At 39.1% G+C, this 26,750-nt stretch overlaps 1 protein-coding gene across 4 annotated transcripts in view; it reads right to left on the reverse strand.

Annotated features, from left to right (window-relative positions):
* Nucleotides 1-26,750, reverse strand: part of LOC144056161 (vitamin D3 receptor B) — a 41,789-nt gene that overhangs the window by 11,730 nt on the left and 3,309 nt on the right. The window contains exons 1-7 of one of the 4 annotated variants that reach the window (XM_077572667.1): nt 25,614-25,700; nt 24,876-24,949; nt 11,096-11,243; nt 8,722-8,852; nt 6,453-6,649; nt 4,023-4,122; nt 3,281-3,461 (exon numbers count right to left, since the gene is read on the reverse strand). In XM_077572667.1, coding sequence (XP_077428793.1) covers nt 3,281-3,461; nt 4,023-4,122; nt 6,453-6,649; nt 8,722-8,852; nt 11,096-11,241 — 755 coding nt within the window. In that variant the 5' untranslated portion in view covers nt 11,242-11,243; nt 24,876-24,949; nt 25,614-25,700. Of the gene's footprint in view, nt 1-3,280; nt 3,462-4,022; nt 4,123-6,452; nt 6,650-8,721; nt 8,853-11,095; nt 11,244-24,875; nt 24,950-25,230; nt 25,586-25,609; nt 25,701-26,750 lie in introns of those variants that run through there. The other 3 variants (XM_077572670.1, XM_077572668.1, XM_077572669.1) reach the window with 3 other exon arrangements.

Raw genomic sequence — 26,750 nt, forward strand, 5'->3', positions numbered from 1 at the left:
GGTGTTTTATAAAAATAAATGTAGACAAAGTTTAATTATCTTTTTTTTTAATTTTTTTTATAATGAACAAGACAAAGTGCAATTTAAGGCACATTCTCTTCCTTTAAACAAGGAGAGTGAATTACAAAGTACCCTAGGCCCAGGATATTGACAAAGTAAAGAAAGAAAGCCAGGTAGGTGTCACTCATTACTGTTGCCAGACCTTTTTTCACTTCAGGGCCACCGTACCAGAAAGGCACTAATGCTAACACTAGCTGCTAGCCACTAACCTCGGAGACTTGCGGCGTATCATACAATGACGATGAAATTAACTAGCTGTTTCTTAGCATCCTAAATTAGTGATTAAATATAAATGTACATGGCATTGTGATAATGTTGGTAGAAAATATGTAATTTAAATAAAAACTTCGATATGTAAGCCAACATGTCGAATAAAGGAAGTCAAAGCTGGCGGTCACGTCGCCGCGCAGGCCAATTTCAAAGTAAAAGCCCACCAAAGCAATTGCATTGGCTTTCAAATATACTATATTGTTTATTTGGTTGTTACTAACATAATATATGAGATTCATTTTTCAAAAATCATTTCCAGTTTAATAAATTTTGTAGAAACTTTATTTATTTACGTCGCAAGTTTGCAACACATTCAGTGCGCAGCGACGTAAAATGTGAAACCCCTGGAAACAAAAAAAAAAGTGAAACCCCTATAAAGAAAGCAAGGCAAGCTTTGTAGCGTTCCTAAAGAAACAACATGCGATCGGGAGAGTCACCCTCCACCACGCCGTTCTCTCGTCATTCACCAGATGCATTCAAGAGTTTTGAGCGTCCCTTTAGGAACGCTCCGAGACTTAACTAGCTTTCTTTATTGGCGTTTCACATTACTCGACAAGAGAGCCAGCCGCCATTCTACGTCACTACGTACTGAATGCATAAAGTTTCTACAAAATGTATTGAACTAGAAATGATTTTTGAAAAAATGAATCTCATAGTTATGTTAGTAACAACCAAATATATAATATGGAGCAAACGTGTCATTACAGTCGAGGTTCCTTTTAAGCGTGAAAAGCATAGGCAAACAAACATTCCAAAAGTAATCCAACCACATCTATCACTTGCAGTTAATGGCAATGACAACTGTCAGGAAATACAGGCCCCGGCTCGTTTTAGCCCAGACTTTTTGGACGACCCCGAGACGTGACACAATTCTTCCTACAAACAGGCAGTTTGTAATGTGTGACAAAATAGTGACGGAAAGGATATTGTTCAATCATTAAAATATTGCAGTCCATGTCACTGAATAACATGATGATAGGAGACTGCAGAACCTTGAACTCGTGAAATATTGTAGGAGTGGGAAGAGTTTCCATAATGAGGAGGTCATCAACTTGTTAATAAGGAACAAAAACAAGAAAATGCTACACAGACCAAAATGTGGATTTAAAATAGAAAGTGGTGCCAGTGTGACGCCAACAACAGTCATCCGATTGCAGTTTCTCTTTTAATGCATTGGCCGACCCATTATTTCGGATGTGAACATTTTTTTCCATTCCCTCAATTAAGTGCTCCAAGTTTTCCCCGTTTGTGAGTCAGCTTTTCCCCCCCTTTTTTTCTTTTTTTGCAGAGGAGGGGAAAGCACTCACTAAATTGTGTTGCATATCCATTCTTGTTACCTTTTTGAGAGACGGGAAGAAAAAAAAAAATCCGGCATGCTGGTTGATTTCTACATTGTTTAAATTTCAAAACCTTTCTCCCCCATTGGAAATAATTTCAAGCGAATTTATTATTGCCAGGCACACACAGCTGCCATCACAAAACTTGTATTTAATCTACAGGCAGTGTTTTAAGTAGCCTTTTAAAGTCGACAACTATATATGTATACCCAGTTAAACAAAAATCGAACAAAAAAGCACACTCTTTGAAGATACCACATAATGGCGGGAGAACAGAATGTTGTTTGTGCCGTTTGTGTGTGCGTGGGTGTGAGACTACAAACACAAGATTGTTGTTGTATGGTTTAAGTACTTTGATGTTCAACACAAATCGCTTTTAGTGAATAAGATCACATGCCAAAAAATATAATGGGTGTATACAGTTGATGTACTGATACGTCATTAACTGCATTGCTCAATTGGTAATGTCACTTTATGCTTTTGCGGTTATCAATACCACTTTCCGTTTTACCATCACTGTTGTCCTTGTCTGCCTTGGTGGCGTCATGTTTTAACTCAAGCGAGAGTACTGTTATTTTAGAATAATAAGGCTCAAGTAAGCATAAAAATAAATGTTCTTACAAGCAATTACTTAAAAAGTAAAAGTTTGTAAATATTTGGTGAGACAACGTGGCCATTTTTAGGTAGGACATGTGAGAGCGCATTACATAGCTGTTCTTTTTCATAATCTGTAAAGTAAACAGATTGAATGTAAAGCCAGGGCTGTTGTGCTTCCTCTGACTGAGAGGCGAATGTTGTTGCCTCTGTTGTTTCTGCCATGCTTCACAGAAATTAGTCACTTTGCTTATGTATGGGCTGGGCCGTGGAGGATTAGTGGGTGGTCATGTGGTTCCATTTCATTGTTAAAATGGAGTCAAACGTCACTAGTGGTTACCCGAGGCACGAGTCTCTCTAACAAACCTTCCAAAACAATCCCACAAACAAAAATAGATTGATAAAAATCTGCATAATAAGCAGAATGAAGCTTAATTTAACGGCGTAAAATTATGTTTCTTCTTAACTCATTCACTCCCAGCCATTTTCACTGAAGCCACCCCCTTTGCTCCCGGCTGTTTTACTGGATTTTGACTGATTTTGCAAGGCTCACAGAATATTCTGTTCTATCGCTATAAAAACATAAACGAAAGATTAGAGTCTCTCTTTTATTAGGGGAAAAAGTACATTTCTATCTGTTTCCGTTTTAAAGCCATTAGCATTCAAATATAGCTAAGTTTCATCATTATTCACAAACCTGTTGAAAACACAGCTTTTTGCAACCTGGCCCTGGTTGATCTTTTTTACTCTGCTGCCACCTGCTGGCCGTTTTTGTAATAACTATCATTGCTTCAAGCATTCTCAGTTCAGATGCTGTGTCAAAGCTTACTGTATGCTCTAGCATAAAAACATATAAATACGTCTTTGGGAGCATGATAATATTTAAATGGAATGTATACGTTTTTGGGTAGAAAATGAGTTAACTAAAAAGTACTGTATGTTGCATAAAGACTACTCTGACAAATACAACTTGCAAAACAAATGAATCATGACACTGTGACAGGAGAATGAACATGTACCTGAAGCCTGGGATCATCTTTGCAAATCCGATGACCTTCTGAATGCTGTAGGACACCAGGTCGGCCAGGTGGGGCAGCATGGAGAAACTGGAGGCTTCCTCTTCACTGGAGTCAGGGCTGCTGCCCTGCTCCTGATACATCATCATCAAGTTGTTGAAGTTCATTTTAGTGTCAACCGATTCTGCAACAAAAGTATGTATATATAAAAAAAAAAATCTTGTATGAATACAAATGCTAAGCTAATTGAATAGGCGGCAGAACACGAGTAGAAAGGGGATGAAAGCTTGGACGTCAGCATTGGAAACACGTGAAGCTCTTCAACATCACTGGGGTTATTTTCAGTCATTTGCTGGCGCTGCGTGTCGGCTATGTGACCATGCCTCTCGCTGTGTGCACCGCATTAGTGACAGATGCATTAATGAACTCATGTTTACAAGCGAACGTCAGGTGTCTGCAGGGTATGAGGCCTTCAAAGGATTTCTGAGTAACGCAGTACAAACAAGTTATACAAAGCGACGGAATAAGAGCAAAATAGCTGGCTTGAGTCAATTATAAATATTAGTCTTTTCTAAACAGATTCTATAATCATAAACGCAGGTTCACATCTTCTTCTTGATGGCTCTTGCATGGGGATTTATGTAACTTTGAAATGTAACATTTGCTTCTTAAGGCAACTGCGCTGGAAGGTCTATTTGAATGATTTGAGCCAGCAGCCACTGTTGATCTTGAGCGAGCCTCTCACCCGGAGAGTGACTGAAGGAATCCGAGGAGGCGTCCGACAGCGAGTGGAGGGAAGCGGCTCTGCTGGCACTACGTGTCACTGGCCCTTCGCGCACAGGAGGCTAGACGTGGAGACAAAGAACATGGCAGGATATTATTGACTGGACAAATGAGTAACATGAGGATCACATCTGTATTTCTATCGCAGGCGACAAGAGATGAAGCGGTGTTTATGTTGTTAACACATTTAACACTCAGCATGATAATTATGAGGTCAGCTGTTTGTATAACTACTTTTGCCTTGCTTGAGTGTTGCAGGATTAACAAGGCTACGTTCCTGGGGCGAGTGATGCAGATGCTTTACATCAAGCCACGCCCAGCGCCATTTGTTTTTCACCCCCCCGTAAAGATGTGTTCTCGTCGTGTTTAATCATTTTCCCTTCTATCACATCTGAAGATGTGCGAGTCATGTATCTTGATTTGTCATCGCGATATTTCAAGACTAGACCCAAACCTACCTATTGGTGGATTAATTCTTTTGTTTTGCATGAGCAAAAATATTTTACTATGCCGAAGGACTTTAAGCCCTGTGTACAGAGGTACTTTACAAGACACTTTCATCATTTATTATCAGTACCCTAGTGACCGTTGTTGTTATGGTGTTTGTACTGCTAATACAGGTACATAAAAATACACAGTGGGTTTACTTTTGTACCAGTACGATGATATATATTTTTTTGAATATCGTTGAAATTAATTAATGGGTTTTTAAAACGAAAGCAGTTCTCTCCCATTTCCTGCAAACTCTTCAGGTGTCCTGTCAATTAAAGGCTACAAAACCAAAAATATACTAAACAAATACATTAAATTAAAATAAATAAACTGAAAAAATCTAGTACACACTGCCCCTTTTAATGTATTTCAAGTCGTTGTTTTATATTTAAGCCCTCCAAGTGTTTTTTTTAGGGATAGAACTGGGCATTTTGACGAATATCTGTGAATTGGCCTTTTTTTCAAAATCTAATGACCAATAAAAGGTAAAGTTAAAACTATTTTAATCTCAGGGAATATATTTTTTTTAAATTTATAAGAGATGCTGCTGACACTGGGAAACTTTTTATTTTTTAAAAAAAAAAAAAATTGTTTGACATTAAAACAGAAATGTCAAAGTTTAAGATTTTAGGTATTTTTACATTTTGGAGAAAAAAACCCTGTAGATTTAAGTTTCCATTTAACTTTTTAAAATGTACTGATAAACTTGGGAGTAGTGTTAATTTTATCCGCCATTTTAAAATTTTGTCTCAGTTTTAGTCCAGTTTTAATCACGCTTGTTAGTTTTTATCAGAGTCAACCATATCCCGTTTTTAATTAGTGAATAGACTATAAATCTAGCATTTTAGTATTTTATTTTTTTTTATATAAAAAACAATTTAACACACAATTACAGTGGCTACTATGGCTCCATGCTAGGAGCAAGTAAATTAGCTAGCATTAGTTAGTGGTTGGATTAACATTATTGATGGAATGTTACAGCCGTTGGATTAACGTTACATTACTATAACTACATATATTTTTTACCACCTTTCATCGTAAAACCACCTCCAGTCTGTCCCATGTGTTTGTGCATGTTGCACTCGCTAGCTAGCTAGCTAGCTGCAGATTTGAAAGGGGGTGTGTCACATGACAGATTAGCAGAGACAAGATTTTATAAATCATATAATTTTTGTCTCGTTTTTGTTCATGAACTAAAATGTCTATATATTTTAGTCCACTTTTTATTAAGTGAAGTACATTTTCGTCTCGTCTTTATTAGTCGATGAAAATGCATACTGATTTAGTCCTAGTTATTGTTTATTAATGAAGGTTTTAGTCTAGTCTAGTCTAAATCCGGTGAAAAATGTGTGTTGACAAAATAATTTTTGTTTAGTTTTTGTTGACGAAATTAACACTACTTGGGAGCTCGCTGAACTTTTTTTTTTTTGCAAATTTAAAATGAAGTCTATTGTCTAAGACAAAAATGAAAACATTTTGAGACTTTGAAACATTTTGAAGTCTGAAAATGTGTTCAGTAAGCAATAATGCATTTTGTATAAAAAAAAAACTGATGCCAATATCAGTTTGTTTTTTTTACTCAAAATGATTATCAGCTTCAAATATCGTTTATTGGCCCCCTTGACTACTAATAATCGGCATCTGTATAGGCCCTGAAAAAACAGTCTATCTACAAATAGTTACTGTAATACTGATTTTACAACTGTGTTTGCGTAGGTTCGTGATGGACTACGATGTGGTCCCACTTGCGTACAAATTCTGGTGGCACCACCGTCGTGGGAACGCAACTCTGTCATGGACAGGATAGGGCCCCCTATATTTATTTAGTTTACTACATGGTGGTGCTGTTGTTAGCAAAACATGATCCGTTTGTTATTAGATTGCAGAATGTGACACAAACCCGAAAGCGGCAGAAGTCGGAGTAGGAGTCGTCGAATGTTTTGTGGTGCGCCTCCACCAGCGTGGCAATGACTTGACTCTGTTCGTCGCTGAGCCGAGGTCGCCGCGCCTCCCTCTCCGCTTCGCGTTGGGCCTCCTCGTCCTTTCGCCGCTGAATGAGGTCCTTCTTCCTCTGCACTTCCTCGTCTGTTAGGATAACTGAGGCGTGGGAGCGTGCAAAAAGACAAATTCAACCGTTCATTTATTTTATTTTTGTTTTCAGACAATTAACTAATCTATAGAACGAAGGTCATCGCATCTTTGCATAACGTATTTTGAATTGTGATGACAGCTATGTCAATAAAGCACTGGGCGGGGGAGTTGTTGTTCTCCGGAGGAAGAGAATGGGAGGGGACCAGTCCACATGGAGACCCCCGCTGCACTGGACAACTGAGAACATTGTCTTTGTTCTGTGGGCTCCTTGTTGTTCCAGCCACTGAATTAGCTCACAGAGAGCCAGAGAGAGCCAGAGTAAGCGAGCTGGCCGTCAATAACACGCTGCTGTTTTTTGAAACACAACATAACAGAGGTACCGGCCTAAGGTTCCTATTCATATGCACAACCAAAGCGATGCATGCCACAACTCTTGTGGAAATCCCCGCTAATAAACTGGAACTGGGAGGTTTTTGGATAAAAGTGGCTTGTGGACAATGAGCGGATATGAGGAAACAAATATTGCGTTTACTTCTATTCACACACTCTACATACAAAACAAAGGGGAAAAAGAGGCCTCAGCAAATTGTACGGAACAGCAGATGTTTGAACTTCAGCTGGAGAATAATTAGTCTTTACAATGCGGACTGGGCTGACTCCACTAGTTCAAACATGTCAACACTCTAATGGGGGCAAAAACCCAGAGATACTTGACCCTAGTCCAAATATTAGGTAATATTTGAAAGCCATCTTGTGACCCCTCACACACCTGAGAGTCCACTTACTAAGGAGAGTAGTGTTTCAACAAACAATATTTTGTAATCATCAGGTTATTATATTTTAAAAGATAGAATTCTATAGCATTCCAACAATATTTATGGTTGATTTTCACATTGACAGGAAAATATACCGTATGATCCCGTGTATAATATGACCCCCCGCCCCCCCAATCACCCTTAAAAAGTTGTTTTTTTTCTCTGTACTTGTCTGTGATGGCATCCTTTTATATTACATTACAAGTTTTACTTCTTTCTGCCCAATTTCATTCATTTTCTTTAAATAAATAAATAAATAATAGGGGTGCATCGAAGTTTCTGGCCGATCTCCGATCTTTTAAAAAGTCTGACCTGCCAATCCCGATTTTTGCAGATTTCGATTTTTTCCATAACAGCATAACAACTGAATAAAATATTTTACATTTACTACTGAAATGACCAGAAAGACGACTGTAAATAACATCCAAACTTTCTGCTGGTTAAATTTCAAGAGTTCATCAAAAATAATCTAATAATCGGCCTGGGCAAGGTGACCACCTATTTAGGACATCTACGTGCTTTTCGTGTCATTTTTGGATGTGGATAGAGATTACATTAATCCAATATTTATACAACTAAAAACTTTAATATACAATGAATGGATGGAGTTTAACCGCCTTAAAATAATGTATAAAGCCCATCATGAAATTTTACCAATTAACATGCAAATCAAATTCAAAAAAGGGAAAGTGAGTACAAATTAAGAGGAACAAATATTTTTTCCAAACCTAAATACAGTCCATTTAAAGTGTCAGTTTGTGGAACAACCTGGATTATAAAACTAAATCATCTCAGTCTATTTGTATTTAAAAATATATATATATATAAAAAGCACAATTACTGGAAAAATATATATAACACAAGGACATGCTGTTGAATTATTTTGTTTAATTGTTACATTGAAAGCGTCTTGACTGCTTGCTGGCATCTATTTTGTGTTGATCATTAAGTTTTACGTCTTTCTGTCCCCTTTCATTTCTTTTCGTTCTTTTTTTAAAGAATGAAATAAAAATTTGGAATCTGCTGTATGGGTGGCTTGGTTTTATTGAGGACTATGGAGTTGATCCATATAATTCAATGTTGGACGGCCTGTAATTCTGACAGTATTAAATGATGCAACCCTTTTTTTTTTTTTATCCCAATTCAAACTGAGGTCATGCTGCAAAGAGCCAATGCACAATAACCAGTGTAAACATTTACAGTAGTGTGGCGCAAAATTGAAAGCAACACCTTGCAACTATCCGGGTCAGTAGTCATACTTACACTCTTTCATCATGCCAATGTCCACACAGCGTTTGAGCCGGCATGCCTGGCAGTGGCGCCTGTTGTCCTTGGTGATGGTGCAACTGCCGTTAAAGGGACACGTAAAGGAGGCCTTGCGCTTCATACTGCGCCTAAATCCAGCAACAACAAAAATTCTGTTATTACAGCTTATGCAACAATCCGCTGTTGAATGACAAAAATAGATTATTTAACGCTCCAGGTATTCAACTAAATACAAAATGTGCTTGTCTAAACAGGTTGGATACGAAAGCACTAAACGCACGAGGCAAGGTGAGCATTTGACACTAATCATCGGCATTTGACTTTCAAATCATCAGCGGCACAAAAGTGCGGACGGCTGCCAAGAAATCTCACAGTGCTGGGTAAGTCTTGCCAGAGGCTGATGCAAAATGCCATGTACTGTAAGAGGAGGGCTCATGGTGGCGGGCGTATTTATTTACGCATTACGACAGATCTTGTATCAGTGCCCACTGCTCACTCAAACGGAGTAGTGAATTGTCCGTTGAAACTAGCTTAGCGCTAGCTAGGACAAGGTTACAGGCTAGTAAACACAAAAGGGGGATGAATTTAAAATGGGACCAAAGAGGAAACAAGCACGGGATCCGAGAGGTTTCAGTAAGTTATTTTAAACTGAAAAGGAAAACTTTCCGTGGGTTAATACGTTGCGTCAACCAGCCAGTGTCGGCTACACTCTGATATGTTTGAATGAAGTAAGTGACATGTTTTTGTAAACGTATCATGACGATTAAGCGCAATGTAAGTGCACTTCATTTTTCATTAAATATTTGGATTAAATTGGATTTATCATTTGTTGGATAGGTTACGTGAACGCTAAAAAAAAGGGGCAAATAAACCATGAATTAATATGAGGCATTTTATTAATCTACTTCAAAAGAGCTGTTCATTTACTAAACACTTTGACTTGCAGTTTTTTAAGCATTCACTCCCACAATGTATGTAAACTAGAACTGTCTAACAATTTAAAAAAAAATCTGATCAATCCCATTGGAATGTTGATTAACCACGATTAATCACGTAATTAAAAATACTTTTTTAATCAACATTTTTTACCAGCCAAATTTGAGAGCACCTGTTATATGTTATTCTTTCGACATTTAATGTTATAAGGACGTCTTCAACATTTTTGATCCACTGCACGCTCTCATCCTCCTCTTTTCTAATCAGTTACAGTAATTTCTGGACTGCGCACCTGACTATAAGACGCGCCAGCTAAATTTGGGGAATGCTACACATATAAGCCGCACCCGACTGTAAGCCGCAGGTCTTTTTAATGTTACCGCATTCCACATGCATAATTTAAAGTGGGAAAGAAAATGACCCCAATATTTTGACATGAACAAATATTTTGAATGTCAAACGTAAACATTTACATTTATTAAATGCTTTACTTTAATCATGTAGTAATTATGTTTATTGCTCAAACACAACCTGTGCTAACCATCTGCTGTCAGCTATAGGATCATCTGCAGTGAAAATCGATAGTACGATTAATCTGCGTTAATATATGATTAATGTGATAATAAATCACAAGTGAGATTACATTAATAATGTGAACATACTGTATCTGTGACTTTATCACTTCAACTTTTCATGTTAATGATACATTATTGTGGACTAGACTTTTTAAGCACTGAACTTATCAAAACACTATATACATAAATAAAAAATATACATACGTATAGCCTACATAAATAAAGCATACCAAACAACCGAAATAACCTAAAACCTAAAATTGCAGACTTCACTATTTGAAAATTGCATTCATCTACATCACAATGTCGATTTGAGTTTGATTAATTGTTCAGTCCTGCCACAAACACAGACTCGGTTCAATTAAGTTCAGGTCTCTAGAGGAGCGAAAAGGAAGCACTGTTTAACAATAACGCACCCATTTAAGCCATTTATTCTGGTGCAAAATATATCCATAATAACAATGAGAATGATTGTATTTACTGTACTTGCTAGGCCAGGAATATTATTATTAATAGCAATAAACTCTACATGCTGCTTGGTATTAGCATTCACACAAGGTGTACGCCAATGCTGTTTTGAATGTGTTCTTATGTAACTGAACCGCGTGTGTGTGCGCGCGCGTGTGTGTGTGTGTGTGCGCATGTGAGTGGGAGGTCGCGTTACATAGGCAGGACCTGTGCATGCATACTAATAATGCACATGTGAAGCCATTCGTGCTTTTCAGCAGGATGGCAAAAACAGTTGCACAAAGCACACACTAAGCGCATGTTCATAAGTACGTGGGCCATGTGCATGCGCTTACATCAACTCATCGGCATGTTTGCGACGTCACCGGCCATTGGTGCATGCGTTTGTCTACCTGAAAAAACCCTTGCAGCCTTCGCAGGTCATGGCGTTGAAGTGAAAGCCGGTGGCTTTGTCGCCACACACGCCGCAGATTCGAGGCACATTCCTGTCAAACTCATCAGGGGCCAGGGTGGATGTACTCACAACAGTGGGCTCCATTACTGAACACATAGGGAGAGATCAGATGGAAAATGTGAGAAGTGGGGGAAAAAAACTAAGAGGTTTTAACCAACTGCTGGATATTCCTATTTTTGCCACAAAAATGTTACATCAGTAAAGGAGTAACTTTGTCAAAATTCTCACAAATGTAAACACAACAGTCTGGGACCAGCAGCCAGCATCTTGTGATACTTGACATGTATTATTAATTGTATAGTCTGATTAAATATTTGTTTAAAAAAAATGGCGGTGGTTGATGATCAAATTGTTTCTTTCTTAGAAACAAATGTTTGCACAGTGAAAAGTACTCATATTGACGATGGTGTCAATGTGCCAGAATATACAGTTTATTTAATTTCTTCAGCTTGTGAAACGAAGGTGAAACTTGACACTATAGAAAACAGAACATTCTAGCTTTATTCTGGGAAAATTTTGTCTGCATATTGACAATGCAGAAAGTGCACAAAAAAACCTAATTATGATTCAGTTCCTGGCTTGAGCCATAATGTGTCAGAAAATAGGCAAAACTGTTGAGCATCATTTCCCAAAGTACAAGCATTTTTTTTTCATTTTAACAAAGATAATGGAGGCTACAGAACTCTATATCTACTATTGAGAAGCTGAAATTACAAACATTTGGATAATTTGAAATTAAAAGAAGTAAATCGATTATCAGAAATTAGGGCTCGGTATCAGTTCTAATTTCCTGAATCGATTTGATTTCGATTCACAAGATTTCAGTTTGATTTGATTTAGATTTTTTCCCCAATTCAATTCAATTCCCTTCACTTTGATCCAATATTGATTAATTATGGAACATCAATTCTTCTTAAATTTCAAGGACATGATAAAAAAAAATCCTAAAATTCTAAATTAAATAAAAGTAGCACGTGTTATAATCACTTACATGTTACACAAACATTGATATCAGTAAGGATGAGATGAAAATATTTTCATAATTCTAATTCAATAACTGTAAATATGAATTAGAAAGATTCTTAATTGTCTTAAAGAGCAATAAGTCAGTCATAAATGTAAGAGAATACTTTTAAATTCATGGGAACTGTAAATCTCAAGAATTTTTTGGGGTGAATTTTTGTATTATTATTTTTTAAACCCAGCCCTATCAGTAATATTATCGATTAATTTGATAATCTCTATATAACACAAACGCACACAAATAAGCACAATATCTGGTGTGTTTGTTGACATAAATTCCTGTCACGCTTCTTCCCTGAAAGTCGGACGGATAATGTCCCTTCCAAAAGAACAGAACTTAAAATTCCAGTTTGTCCTTTGTGAGGTGAACTCAGTGTTTATGTCTACTGGAAAGTATTCAGCACAATACGCAACAAGTGAAAAAATTCCTGTTCACCTCCAAAAATGTGCGCTATATTTGTTTGCCCTCGGCGCTTAGGCCTCTATTTCAGTAAATAGCCTTGTGAAGAGGACAAAAAGGCATGTCACCACGAGGCCAGCATCCTCATAAACAAATACGCACTGTCCTTTCCACAAAGCGCCTTTCTTACTATTTTCTTTGCTTCTACTGCAGAGTGAAAGTGGGCCAGATGGCGAGAGGAAATGGCGAGTCAAGGGAAAGGAGTGTAACCAAACTAGATACAAACGTCAACAAAGTCACAAATCAACCGCGGGGGCGGTGAGGGTGGGGGGGAGCGCCCACATGAATAATTAAAATGTTTGGACCGGCGATCGCGCCATTATCAACTCATGTTCTTTCAACTTATGAGTATCAACAGAACATATTTTTGAAGTTTGTTCTTGTACCACACCCATGCCGACATGTTGATCAAACGGTGAAAAGAGTATCACGATGTTTGCATACATAAACTGCCTCGCTGCTCCAGGCGTCACGTGGCTCGAGCCTATGCAGCAAGTTGCTGTTATAATCTGTATCACAGCATCGCAAACGTAAACATATCAATAACGGCAGTGCGGTGAGCGAGGAAGGCATAGCTTGACATTGCATCATTCAGCTACAAGCAAATATTTGTCGGGGGAAGGAGCAAAAAAGACCCGACAGAACTAGAATGACAATAGACTATTGACAGACTGTTGATGGAAAAAGCCTGTTTGGCCTCCTGAAAACATGAGCTCAGGCCAGTTAATGGAGAGGAAACACAAATCTGACTTTCTAATTATACAGGAAGGGGAGTAGCAGACATGATGGTTTAATATGTTGAAACAAATTCAATTTTGTTCTTATGCGTTCACACTGGCAATGTGGCATACTACGTGTGTGTTTTGCTCCTAGCCACCCATTTGATCACCAAGTTTGAAGAACAAAGGTCAACAGACGCAGTAACACAATCGGCCACGTTGCAGAGATTTTAAGGTCATCTTTTCACAGTGGGATAGATGTCACGTAAGACTCGGAAAACAAACCCGCGACTAGATGTGAGAGTTACAACAAAGTTTAGCGAAGGCCACGTAACCATTGGCAGTTGGGTCACTACTTCAACAAGGACACTGGCCAAAAGCACTACAACTATTATGGCAGTAGTTGTTAGACAAAAATATGAATCCGATTTAAAATATAGTGGCTGAATAATGCTGCCGGGAGGTGTTGTGCCATACGTCAGCTCCTTGACACCCCACAGCTGACATCACGTAGACATTTTTTTAGACCAGGCCTTAACTATTTAAGATTGAACCAATAACCCTTCTGATGGTTGCAAACAATTACTGTAAATTGCTGCAAAAAAAATGTAACCAAATCAAGGGGGACGGAGATATTATATAGGATGCCCCGCTAACTGGTAATATGAATCAGCCTTTTCTTATAAAGCTATTGAAGAGTGGAACGGCCTCCCAGATTAAAAAGAAAAAGAAAAAAGAATGACACAAACTCATATAGATTTTTACAATTGTTAAATTTTATAATTCAGCACTTTTATAAGACTTGTAATTGGATGATAGAGCACAATGTATTTTGCACTTTGTATGGTGTTTGTATGTAATTTTAACCAGATTATAAAAAAAATAAAAAACTTATATAGATTTTTAAAATGGTTAAATTTTATAATTCAGTACTTTTACAAGACTTGCAATTTGATGATAGAGCACAATGTATTTTGCACTTTGTATGGTGTTTGTATGTAATTTTAACTTGCTGTTATTTTATTTTATGGGGACTACAGATGGAAGCAAGATTTCTGCTAAATCTGGTGCAGCCATCTTTTTAATGTTACTGCATACTGCCCTTTTAATAAACTAAACTCAAATGGAAATTTGTCCACGTTGTTTAGATGTTTACCAGCACCGAGGCAGTACACCTAGGGGTTGTAAAAAATAAAAATAAATACAAAAAAAAATAGAATCACTGATTAATAGCACATTTCATATACAATGTAACTCAATATGCTTCACATACTGAAATTAATAGTACACCATTTTAAAGCAGTTACAAACAGAAATATAGATTTAAAAGCAAAATGAAAAAATGTGGACATGCAAGAACAAGATTTTTAAAAACATGATTTTAAAAATACTTTGAAAGACCTTAATTATAGGTATGGGGAAAGAGCATGGTTTTTAACTTGGATTTTTTGACACTTTATTGGTATGTTTTGAATCTTAATTTATTCCCTCTGATAATATAGGATGCCAATAAATTGGGGGGTGGTATTATAAATACATACAGAGGGAAAAAAAATGCTTTTTAAGGGTGATTTTGGGGATTATACACGGGTGCGTGTCATTCACGGATTTTATGGTAAAATGTCCACGCAAAATGGGTTTTCACAACACTACGGCAGGAATACCATGCTTCAAACAATACATGCATCGTATACACCGACATGCTACACTGAAATAGTTCATCTCCCTACATAATAAATAAAATCCTATGCAAGTCAGCTACTCCCAGTAGGCACCCTCATTGAGTCATTCACCTTCCAATATCACTGACTAATGAGTGAAATCTGCCCTCCGTGCTTCCATTGAGCCTTGACAGGCCATTACACTCAATGCACGCTTGTATTGAGAGGGGCTCTAAATAATTCATCAGGTTATTAGAGCAGATCTGTACTCATTCCCGTTTTCAGGCACGTAATACAAGCAACAGCTTGGAGCGATGGTTTTCCGCTGACTTACCACTCTTGAATAATATGCATTGTGTTTTCGACTATCGGCAGCATCAATCACACTTGTGCTGTCAGAATGAGCAGGAGCACAGAGCCATTTGTTTGTGTGCTGACCAGGTGTGGTTTTTTTTTCCTTTCTTCCACCTGCTGGTTGGCTTGTAGAAGCTGTCATGTCACTTACTGAATGGGATATTTCCCAAAAATTTAAATAAATAAATAAATAACTTATTAGATGGTTTTGAGGTTTCATAATGCTCTAATAGTTTGACAGTTGGGGAATGCCCTTGTAATCTATGGCACCAATCCAAACTGCATTAACCACATGTAAATTCAGATATCTCCTTCTTTTTGCAGCTATCTCTTTGAAGTCACAAATGAATAAGAACATGTTGAATAATATCAAATAAAGAGCGAGCGTGCACAATGATACGCCAAGTTCTCTAAAGTGTACCGTGTCGTTGAGGAGACAACATGCAGTGCCGTCATAAAACGGACAGAATTATACATCACGTCAAACGGAGAGCCACATGACAAGTGTAAGAGGGTGTAATCTTACACCAGCTGAACATTTATGACTGCTATACAGTACAGAGTTTATGTCAACTGCTCTTGACTCTTTAAAGCTGTGGTTTACTAAATGTGCTCTCTTTCCCAAAACACTGGTCAGAGTACAAGATTGATTTCACAGTTCTACCCTCAGGTGACCCATTATATACCAAGTAAGCGCAAACATATCCAGGACTGGTGTGTGCGGTAGAGTAATGACAAATATTTATCGTCATATTTAAAGCTGAAGTTTAGCTGGAGTCCACTGGCTTTTGCCTGGTGCAGTCCTCCCGCGACGTTGCCATTGACAACCTCGCATAGTTCCAACACTGCCTATGTTACAATTGCGCCCGGCCACGCAGACATTTCTCATCTCCTTGCCTCTGAATGGCCGTTTGCTGCAGTCAGAGAGGCAAAAGCATCAACCCACAGGAAAGCGTAGTAAGTGCGGCGCAATAGGGGAGAGGGATTAAAGAGAGAAGCGGAGGGAGCGCGGGAGCGATGGGAGCAAGGAAAGTATACATAGATAGATCCAGCGAATGAGGGCGGGAGTGACCTCCTTGTGACTTTCTGGATCACGTAGCCCAAGTGTACCCTTCTGCAGCTAGAAAGGGAGGACTAGTATTAAGCGCTGGCACAGACACATGGACCAGACAGGACATCAACACAAAAATGTCTGTTTTAGAAATCTAAAAAAGCGGGCTAAATATACACATTCAAGGGACACTTGAATTACAGGCTAAATATAAAAGTGTCTCATCCCTGCTGGCTCCTCATCTTGGGAAGCTTCAAGGGGAAAAAGTGATGTATTTTGCTTGGTGTAGTCACATTTCAGTACATTTGTCTATTTGAGAGCAAACCGAACCTATATTAGATGAAAGACACTCATCTACTGGAAATCTATCAGGACAAGACAATGTATGAGGTTGCTTTAACACAGTTAGGCAACACACCCACAATTTAAGATTGGTCAAGCTACCGGTACTTGGACAAATGACAAATTACTCATTGGGTGTGTCCATTTATTTAAAAAAATAAAATAAACCTGCGGCATCACAAATATGTAGGTGCCTCCTACAGCGGTGAGGCTGTAATACCACAAACTGCTCATTGCTAGCGGGGCGGTGCAACGCTTGAAAATAAAAACGTTACGTTATTTTTTGTTGTTCTAACAGTATGATAAGTAAAATGCCGCGTTTGTGGTATCACGGCAATTACAGCTTTGAAATGTTTCCATTTGAAATGTGTATGGGTAAATACGTTTTCTATCCATATAGGTACTAAAGATTGAATGGCTTGAATTTTTTTTGAGTCAAGGCTAAAGTGATGATAGTCAAGTCGACGGCAACTAATCTATAGTGGGGTTTCCATCTACCCATTTTTAACTCATTCACTGCCATTGACAGCTATAGACGTCAAAAATTAATTTGAACTATTTCTATTAGTTTAACATTTTTTCCCCACTTTTGTTAACAAGAGTATGAAAATCTAGAAAAAATATATTGTTCATTTAGAACAGATATAATTTTTTTGATTAATCATCAGTTAACTATTGAAGTCATGCAATTAATTACAATTAAAAAAATTAATCGCCTGACGCGATTTAAGAAAAGAAAAGATTATTAAAAATTAAGGGCGTCAGGCGATTACATTTTTTAATCATAATTAATTGCATGGCTTCACTAGTTAACTCACGATTAATCACAAATTTGATATCTGTTCTTAATGTACAATAAAAACAATTTTAGGTTTTCATACTCTTGTTAACAAAAGTGGGGAAAAATGAACTAAAACTAATAGAAATAGTTCAAATGAATTTTTGACGTCTATAGGCGTCAATAGCAGTGAATGAGTTATTAGAATTTTCAAGAAATGCGAAAACAAAACTGAATGGAAGCGCAAATTCAAAAAAAGGCCCCACATTTCACAAAACAAGTTTTTACGCTTGGAGGGGGTGAATTTTGAATTTAAAAAAGGAAAATGCGGATTTTGGCTATGGAAACAGGGTTTGCGAATAAACAAGAACGGATACAGATCGCACGTTTTGATCAGTTACTATGTCACACGTACGTTTGTAAATTGTGTTGATTGTAAATATTTGTGTGTCTTTTGAGATTTTTATAACATCTCCTCTGACTGTTTTTTTAAGAATTGCACGGCAATACCGATTAAATGGTCTAACAGATCGTAAAAAGCCCACAGGCTGTATGGTCACAAACATGTCTGATGGAAGTACTAAACCACTCACTGCGATTAGTGTAGCCCATTAAGAAGATGTCAGTGGTACAGGGCGGGTTTTCCAGAAAGGATGTTCAACACTGTCTAAACTTAACCTCTGGGTTGACCTCTTGTGGAAAAAAAAAGCTCTAAACAACTGATCTGAATTAGTTCAATTCACTCGTATGTTCACCTTGAGATAAGCGTGTACATGGCCACAATAAAAAGACGTCATCAATGACGCCTCAATGCTGATTCACCGTGGCAACAGAGAGAAACATGATGAGTTACTTTTTCTCTTTGGAAATGGAGGTGCTAATGCAGGTGGGTATTTTTATTCTTGACTTAAGAAAAAAATCAGATGTTTTTCAGCTGATACCGATAAGCTGAAAATCACGTAAATCCCCCCATTTCTGATTACGTGATAGGATCGTAAAAACTCTCATTTGCATTTGCTTTTATTTTGCTTTGCTGCCTGCAGCCAGGTCAGCATTACAAACGAGAATCGGTTCTGAACTGCCTCAAATAAATACAGTCATCTTATCTTCATTTAACACAAATCTAGATTTTTATGTAACCGATTCACAGACCAAAATGAAACTGTTTAATGAATCAAACCATGAATAAATATGATTAATTAACCATTGATTTTATGAAAAACAGCTACATTATTAATACAAGAGTCTTGACAATGTAGCTCAGCAGGCCGGATTCAAGAATTAAACAAACCGTTTGTGGCTTTGCCAAGCACTGAATTTGACTTGAGTACAGACGAATGATTTGCACATCAGCCACTTGCAATCCTGCCTGAGGAATTCATATTGTATTTTTCTTACAGCTTTGTGCTCTGGATAATCAATTCAATCAAATTAATTAACCTGGGAAAGCCGGCATATTATTTTACTGTACATTTAGTTGGACCTTAATATCGATGGTGAAGAAACAGACAAGTCACGTTTGCCTCAGGTGGGAGTAACCAGTATAAAGTTAAGGTTGGTTTAACGTACAAAACATGCCAGCAGGCAGGTTAGGGTCAGATTTAGTTGGTTTACTAAGATGATGACTGACTCCCCATTTCTATCACCCGTCTCTCTGGGCTGGATAATTCAGATTTTAACAAGGTTCATTTACTGAGTTTTTACATATCCTGCTTTGTAGAATACCACCTTCATCATTTATCTTTGCATGAGTGTAAACACAAATGGCGATTGAAGTACACAGTGAGGCTTTGCGGGAATGGGTCAGTAATATGTCCACGATTTCGATGGTGCAAAACTTTTAAGACACATAATGTATGCTAATATGAATAAAACATTTCAGTGTGATATTACTGCATGATGAGCATTATCTAATAACACATTTAATTGGGTTATTTATGTTGTGTGTTTACAGGAGTCAAGGTACAAAACGAGAAGACTCCAGTGCGACTCTCCTCTAATAACCACTTAATTTCCACAACCACAATTGAGTATGCTTTTATGCAGGCAACAAATCTTTTAAAACCAGAATATTGGCAATATTGGGGTTTGTAATGCTATGTGAACACGCACAAAAGCCCGAATATGTTCTTGTTCATATAAACACATTCGGAATACCTGGATTGAATGAGGCATTCTTTTGCTCTATTCTTCTTTACTTATTTCTAATTACAAGGAATCTTGTTTTTTGTAGAACAGAAACAACTGTTATGCGTGGTGCCGTTCCACTCACTAAACGAGTCTCAATTGGATATATAATCAGGGTTTTTCTGCGTTCAAAAATCAGCCGCCTCCAGCTCATTTTTGCGCTGCCTCCAGCCCGACGACTGATTTCGCAGCGCCCCACAGCTGTGTTGTGTTGAGTGAGCTTGGCAGCGACGTATTTTAACTGCAGTTGCAGCATAGCGCCATTATAGAGGCGCTATATCAAAAGCAGTGCACCGGAAAGACCTGAAGCAACAACCAAAGAAGAAATCAGTAAATCACGGAGAAACTTCTGCACACGCCCATTTCCTGTTTGCGAGGCTGTCGCCAAAGTCATAAAAATACAGTATATACAATAAACATACTAGTTTTTTACAAAACGCTGAACTATATTTACAATTTAATGTGTACTAGTGGATGATTTTTTTAATGAGTGTGGTTAAAAAAACTAACTGTGAGGCTCTCGGATGCCCGGTAAGTGAGGACGACTCCAAGACGCGGCCAAATGAATCAGACTGAGGGTACGTTCCATTTGAGTTCTCCATTCAGATTAAATGAGCGTTCATGGTGAGGTTCGCGTGCGGGTAGTGAAATTATGACGGCAATATTTCATCCAAGGTAGTCTATATGAAATTGGAGTTAAAGTTCAATGCTGATGCAAAATGTTTGTAGTTTGTATATATTTTTTATTAATGCCATGAAGCTGGCCGGCCGGCGGGCGCCTGGTTGTGACTTCCTGGTTTAAAACAGATGTTGTGCCTAAGTAATTACCCCCGTAAAAAAAATGGTATCCCCTGCCACGGTACAACGCATGTTTTTCAATAAACACGAAGAACACACGTGTGCGTTTCAGTTTTAGAAACAAGATTTGGTAACAATTAAAAAGTATTTATCGCGGAGAAGTGAGAAGATTCTGCAGTGGACTCTAGGTGCGTTTAATGACCACGCACGCAGTAGGAAATCTCAGATATGCATAAAAAAAGCGCAGAGTGACTACTGACAGACTGACTACTTCATTTAGCGTGGTGAGTGACATAAATATAATATCTTTTTTTCTTTTATTATTATGAACGTAGCAAGTTAAAAGTGGAAAGGACATCTATTTGCGTAACGACGTTGTGCGTGTGTCGCACTTTCGAACGGGTTTTCCATTTGAGCACAATGACCATGTATATGAGAATAACTCTGACTGATCAAGCATGTAAACGAGTTATCCTGAATGTTTCAGAAACCGTCATTTTGACCTTAACCGGAGTATTGACTGAATGTAAACGTAGTCAGTGTCTTACTGTGTGAGCACCAAACAGGAAGGTCACCAATGACTTCTCAATTGCCTTGTCACAAGCACCCACACACAATAGACCACGGCTGTGAATAATGCTCTGGAGAACCGCCAAGATGTTAAGATTAACTTCCATCAAAGTTGACAAATTTACCTACAATTCAGTAGATGTAATAAGGACCCTGAGAGTTTTAACAAAGTGCAGGCGCCAGGCAACAACCCTGTGCAGAAATTGCACAAAGACATGAGGAAGAGAGAGGGTAAAGTGGTAAATTGAAAAATGAAAAATAAAGAATTCTGCCATCGCAGCTCAAGAATGTCAGCAATGAACTTTGAAACCACATCGCAACACATATGAGTCAGACAGAATCTTATCCGGGCCTAAAACAGTAGCGAAAGCTGTGGAAAGAGGCCCTCTCTGACAGTCTAATGAGCATCCTCCGTGTCTATATCACGTGAGCGATCCCGCAAATGGTGCTAGAAGTGTTGCATGCGGCCAAAAATGTCCTCCAAAAGTTGGGGAAATGGAGAAAAATATCAAGGAGGGAAAAAAAGCAGCACGGAAGTTGTAGAAAGAGAAGGGAGGAAAACGTTAGGTTGAAATGTTTTAGCGCATACCTCGGGCGGGTCACTGCGAGTACAGAAGATACATAAAACAAATCAGATCTGGAATGACCCGGGCTGCTCAGAAGGGGGCCACAACGGAAACATATGGGCTTTTTAGTCACATGTTACAGCACAGCCACCGCAAGAAAACAAGGCGCAAGCGGGATGACGTGGGCAACAAAAGCGGATATTTAGTATGATGAAATTTCATGCTTAAGAGTATCTCTGGAGAGCACATGAATGAAGGAGAACAATTGGAGCAAACTACAACAACAACGTCGATAAAGAGGTTTGCAATGCAGCGAAACAACTGGTGGAGCCGACTAGTCCAGTCCTGTCCCTTCTCTTCCTTGGCTCATGCGCCCTCCCCTCTGCAGGTCTATCTCATGCTTTTTTCCCCTGCGATCACAGGGAGTATGTTACAACAGCACTAACAGCACATGACAAGGTGACCTGTGCCCCACACAGGATGGGCTAAACTGGGGTGGGAGGGGGACGAGGGGGGTGGTCCCGTGTCAAACTCTATGGTCTATCGCTCCCCTAGCCAGGCCCCTGCTGCTGGCCAGCAAAGGGAGAGAGCGGTAGTGACGGCGGCCTGCCCCTTATGCTGGGCCCCTTGCTGGACTCTAGAGAGGGGGAAAGGCAGGGAGAAGCCCACTCAAACACACACACACACACATCAAGAGTCCTGTTTATGTCTGTGCTGAATTTGACAGGGAATGCACATTCTCAAGCACACACGCATGCAAGGAGAGCTAACTGGACACAACTGGACCTGCAACAAACGTGCGAGAAAGGATCATATATACGCTCAAGCCAATCTTACATAACCATCATAAATGCTCCCTAAAAATGTCAACGATTATGAATGATGACCTACCGGGTTGAACATAAATTGAATATTCAAGCCAAATAATTCTGGAAAATATTATTATAAAAGACATCCTGTGGAAAAATATGCACCTGCAGGCTGTGTATAATATGACCCCCCAAAAAGGACCGTTTTTTTTTCTGTACTGTCCTTTGCTGGTATCCTTTATTATCAGAGTAAATATAAATAAATAAAGATTCAAAACGTACCAATAAAGTGGAAATGCTTGATTCTATTTGCAACTGCTTTTAAATGTACTTTTAATTACAGTATATAAGCCAATGCTTTTTCCCCCTATTTAATAACCCCTCAATTTGAGAAAATGTTTTTGCCCTAAAAAACATTTGTGTAATTCACATGATTTTTACAGTAATGCATTTGCTTATAGCATGTTGCCCATGTCATATTTGAATGCTATTGGAAAAATAAGAAAAAACATTTTTTTTTGCAAGTACAACTTTAAAGGTATACTTGACACATTTTCAGCAGTAAAAAGTTATTATTTTGTTCAGAATTAATTTGATAACTTCATTATTTTTTTTATTAATATCTTTAAAAACTAATTTTGCCACTTGCTGTCGACTGAAGTTGACATCACCTGTGCTGAGGAAGTAGGTAGCCACCAATCATGGCTCAGTTTGCTGACCAAACCAAGAAAACAGGTGAGCCGTGATTAGTCGTTACCTACTTCCTCAGCATCTTCTGTCGACAGCAAGTGTAATTTTTTGTTTGTTAAAGGTATTAATTGTACATGAAAAATAATGAAGTTATCTAATTCATTCTGGACAAAATATGAACTTTTTACTGCTGAAACTGTCTCAATGAGTCAAGTAACCCTTTAAACTGCATTACACACTCCAAGTGTTCAACGTGCACTTGTGCCGTACACGTTCCCTTCCAAGAAGTACTACTTCTGCTTGAGTTGCTTTCCATCTCCAGCAAATCTAACCTGTGTGATGTGTTTGGCCTGGAAAACCTCAGGCCACATGAGTTAACTGAGGACCTGCAGACGTCAGGTGAACTTACCACTTCATTAGTTACATAGGCAAGCGAACATATGTAGCGTGTACATACAAGTGGCTCTTAACGGTTAAGTACAACGGCCTCTTTCTCTATATGTTACACGTGAGGAGGAAGCCACCAATTACTACGGTCACGAAAGGAGGGAAGTGGGGGGTGGGGGTTAATCGCCATGTATGGATAACTAATGGACGGCACCATCCCCACCACAGACACACAAATCACCATAAACAACATGATGCAACTGCATTTAATCAGGTAAAAGATCCTTTGCGTAAATTCACTTTGAAAGATTACAGTTGGTTCGGCCACTTGTTACAATGATATAGAAAAATACATTTACAGCATCTGTGCTTCCATTCAAACTAAAAAAAGGTTTGTCATGTGATTTCAATGCGGAACATTTGCCAGTGTTAATTGAGACAGCTATATTGTTGAAAAGGAAGACGGTCATCATTTTTCCAAACTCAGGAAATGAAGTGGCCGATATCATCGATTGCGCATGCTGTAAACAGCTGCAGAATACTAAGAAACAGATGATCATGAGAAAAAAAGCACAATCAATGGAAAAAATAGTAATAGGGACAATTAGTGACTTAATGGGGGTGTGGGGGTTTAGATTAAGAATTTTTTTTCTCACCATTTTGACATGACAATAAAGTGGCTCAGCGCTCATTGACAAAGAGAAATTCTTGGATATATAAACAAACACAAATTGAATATAAAACAAAAGAATGTGGACTTGTGTATAAGAATGGACATCATAACGATTAAGACTTTTTTTGGTGTAAATCATGTATTTCTATTGAACTAAAACTTTTTTGCTACGACACTAGCATGAAAAGGGTGTTCAGAACATACAGAAAGAGACGTCCGTGATAAACTATTAATCAGATAATTGATTTATAGTTTCCCTCCATTGTTCATGGTGAAACGTTGTCAAACGCCCTACCTTCTTGTGATGATTATGCATTACCACTGTACAGTACATCCATCAGCGTAATGATTGAGTATTGAGGGAATTTTAAACAATTTAAGAGCTATTTAGCAAAATATTACTGCCTTGAGAGTCAATCCATAGCACACTATTTCTTCCAAATGTCAATTTTACTTGGACGGTTACTGCCTAGTAATATAACTAATATGCAAATGTGACATTACATGACATAATTAATTGTGCCTTCATGGTAGTTTTTTTTAACATCAGGGGTGAGCATTTTCACAGCAGAGAAAAAAAGACAATCAGTGAGCACTACTGTTTACTATGTGAGCAGCTTTATCTTATGTGTGTGTTAGAAATGGCTCACCTGAGGATTTGGCATGCCCTTGAAGACTGACTGAGACTTGAAAGCTTTCCTCCGTTTATCCCAAGATGTTAATCCTGTTCAATAGAAAAGCAAAAAGGCATGTGGCAAGTCAGTGAAGGGGGCCTTAACCCTCGGACCTGACCTACAATTGCCGTTTATGTAACGCAGAAATATTATCAACCCAAACATAACAAGCGCGGTGTTAATCACCAAACGGCCAATCGTGTCAACCGAAGTTGCGCAACGTTATTGATACCTCGGCAAGTTTATAAAACGTGACTGGCGTCAAAAGCTGTCGTAAGAAGCAGCTTCTGGACTTTTGCACGTTACTCTTGTGCAATGCGAGTTTTCATACCTCAGTTTAAATCAACTTTCCCCCCCCATTCTGACCAGAGTTGCATTTGATCTTCTTCACACGCCGTCTTAAAGCGTGTCCACTCCCATTTCGACCCGGAGCGTTTCTTTGTGACGAGACGGTTGTTTTGGTGATCTTTATTAATGTGGGGTGAAGTCGTCCGCCCTTCCAGACGTCGGGCTCAAACACACGCGGCGGGCTGATAGTGGCTAACGCTTTAGCGTGTTTAGCAGGCTGGCTTTCACCCTCAAACGCGGCACAACTTCGGGCAGCTTGTTAAGCGGAGCAACGGCCGAGCGAGTCAAACACTCAGCGGGAAATCTGTTCGCGCCCCATGAGAAAACACAAACGCCCGAACGTTTGTAGAAGAAATTCACACCTACTGTAGTACGACGACATATATCCTTGGATCTTCAGTAACCAAATAGATGGCCATTACTTTTTGTTATGCACCGCCTCCTCCTCCGAGCCTCTACGGAGAGGAGGGATTTCCACCCCGCCCTTGTAATCCGCGTAGCCAATCAGGTATGCGCTCCGCGGATCGGCCCTGATCTGGTTGGTGACACGTCTGTTTAGCAGTGCACCGATTGGCCCGTCTTGATGTCCGTCACGCAAACATCCAGCCCAAGAAACAGGGGTGTGTCGTGACGTCAGAGGTAACGACGAGGTAAACAACTTTGACCGCGTGAGCTTAAAGCAACATGGTTGTGCCTCCAATGTGTGTGTGAGTGAAACACTGGAGAGACCCCCGATGCGGGGATTACCGCGACATCATTAGCAACAATGTTCCGTCTCAACTGGCGGAGATTGTGATATTTAGGCCATGTGTTTCTGTACCCATAGCGTCTTTTGTTTGTAAAACGACGGGTGTTCGGTGTGTGAACACGTAAACATAATCGCACCGTTGTTCCCTGTCGAGATCACTATGTTCAAATCGCGCCATTAGATGCACATGCGTACCCTGTTTTGTTTAATGCGCCTCGCCTCATTGTTTGGCATCCTCAGAATGTGTGCGGTCAGGCGTGCGGAGACGAGGGGTGTGTCTACTCTGCAGTGCACTGGTAGGCTGCGAGGCGATGCCGCCGCTCTGAGCAGTGTGTTGCCATACATTTGCAATGCAAAGCACACCGAGCGCACTGGAAATAGATGACTAAACAACGCCGATGCATAATATTGATGTTTTGTCGCGCTTTCCTTGAGTAAATATTGAATCCGCTGCTCCTTCACGCTTCACTCGTTCACATGGCATTTGCACGTCCGCTGTCGTGTTACACATGGGAGCTGTGGCGCATGGAGGAAATGGTGGTACAGTGTGTGCGCGTGTGGCGTTAAGGCCAGTGGAGGAGGCCTACGTGAAGGTCAGGGGTGTGTCTGTAATAAAAACACTGTAAAGGGGGACAGATAGGAAGGAGAGAGGGAAAGAGGGAGAAGGGCCCCATCCGGCTTTATATATCCTCTCCCAACTCAAATTGTTTTTGGACTCCTGCTGCAGGCCGAGTCGAAACTGCATCTGCAAATTC

This window comes from Vanacampus margaritifer, chromosome 8 (genome assembly GCF_051991255.1).
Source record: "Vanacampus margaritifer isolate UIUO_Vmar chromosome 8, RoL_Vmar_1.0, whole genome shotgun sequence".
NCBI classification, from domain to species: Eukaryota; Metazoa; Chordata; class Actinopteri; order Syngnathiformes; family Syngnathidae; genus Vanacampus; species Vanacampus margaritifer.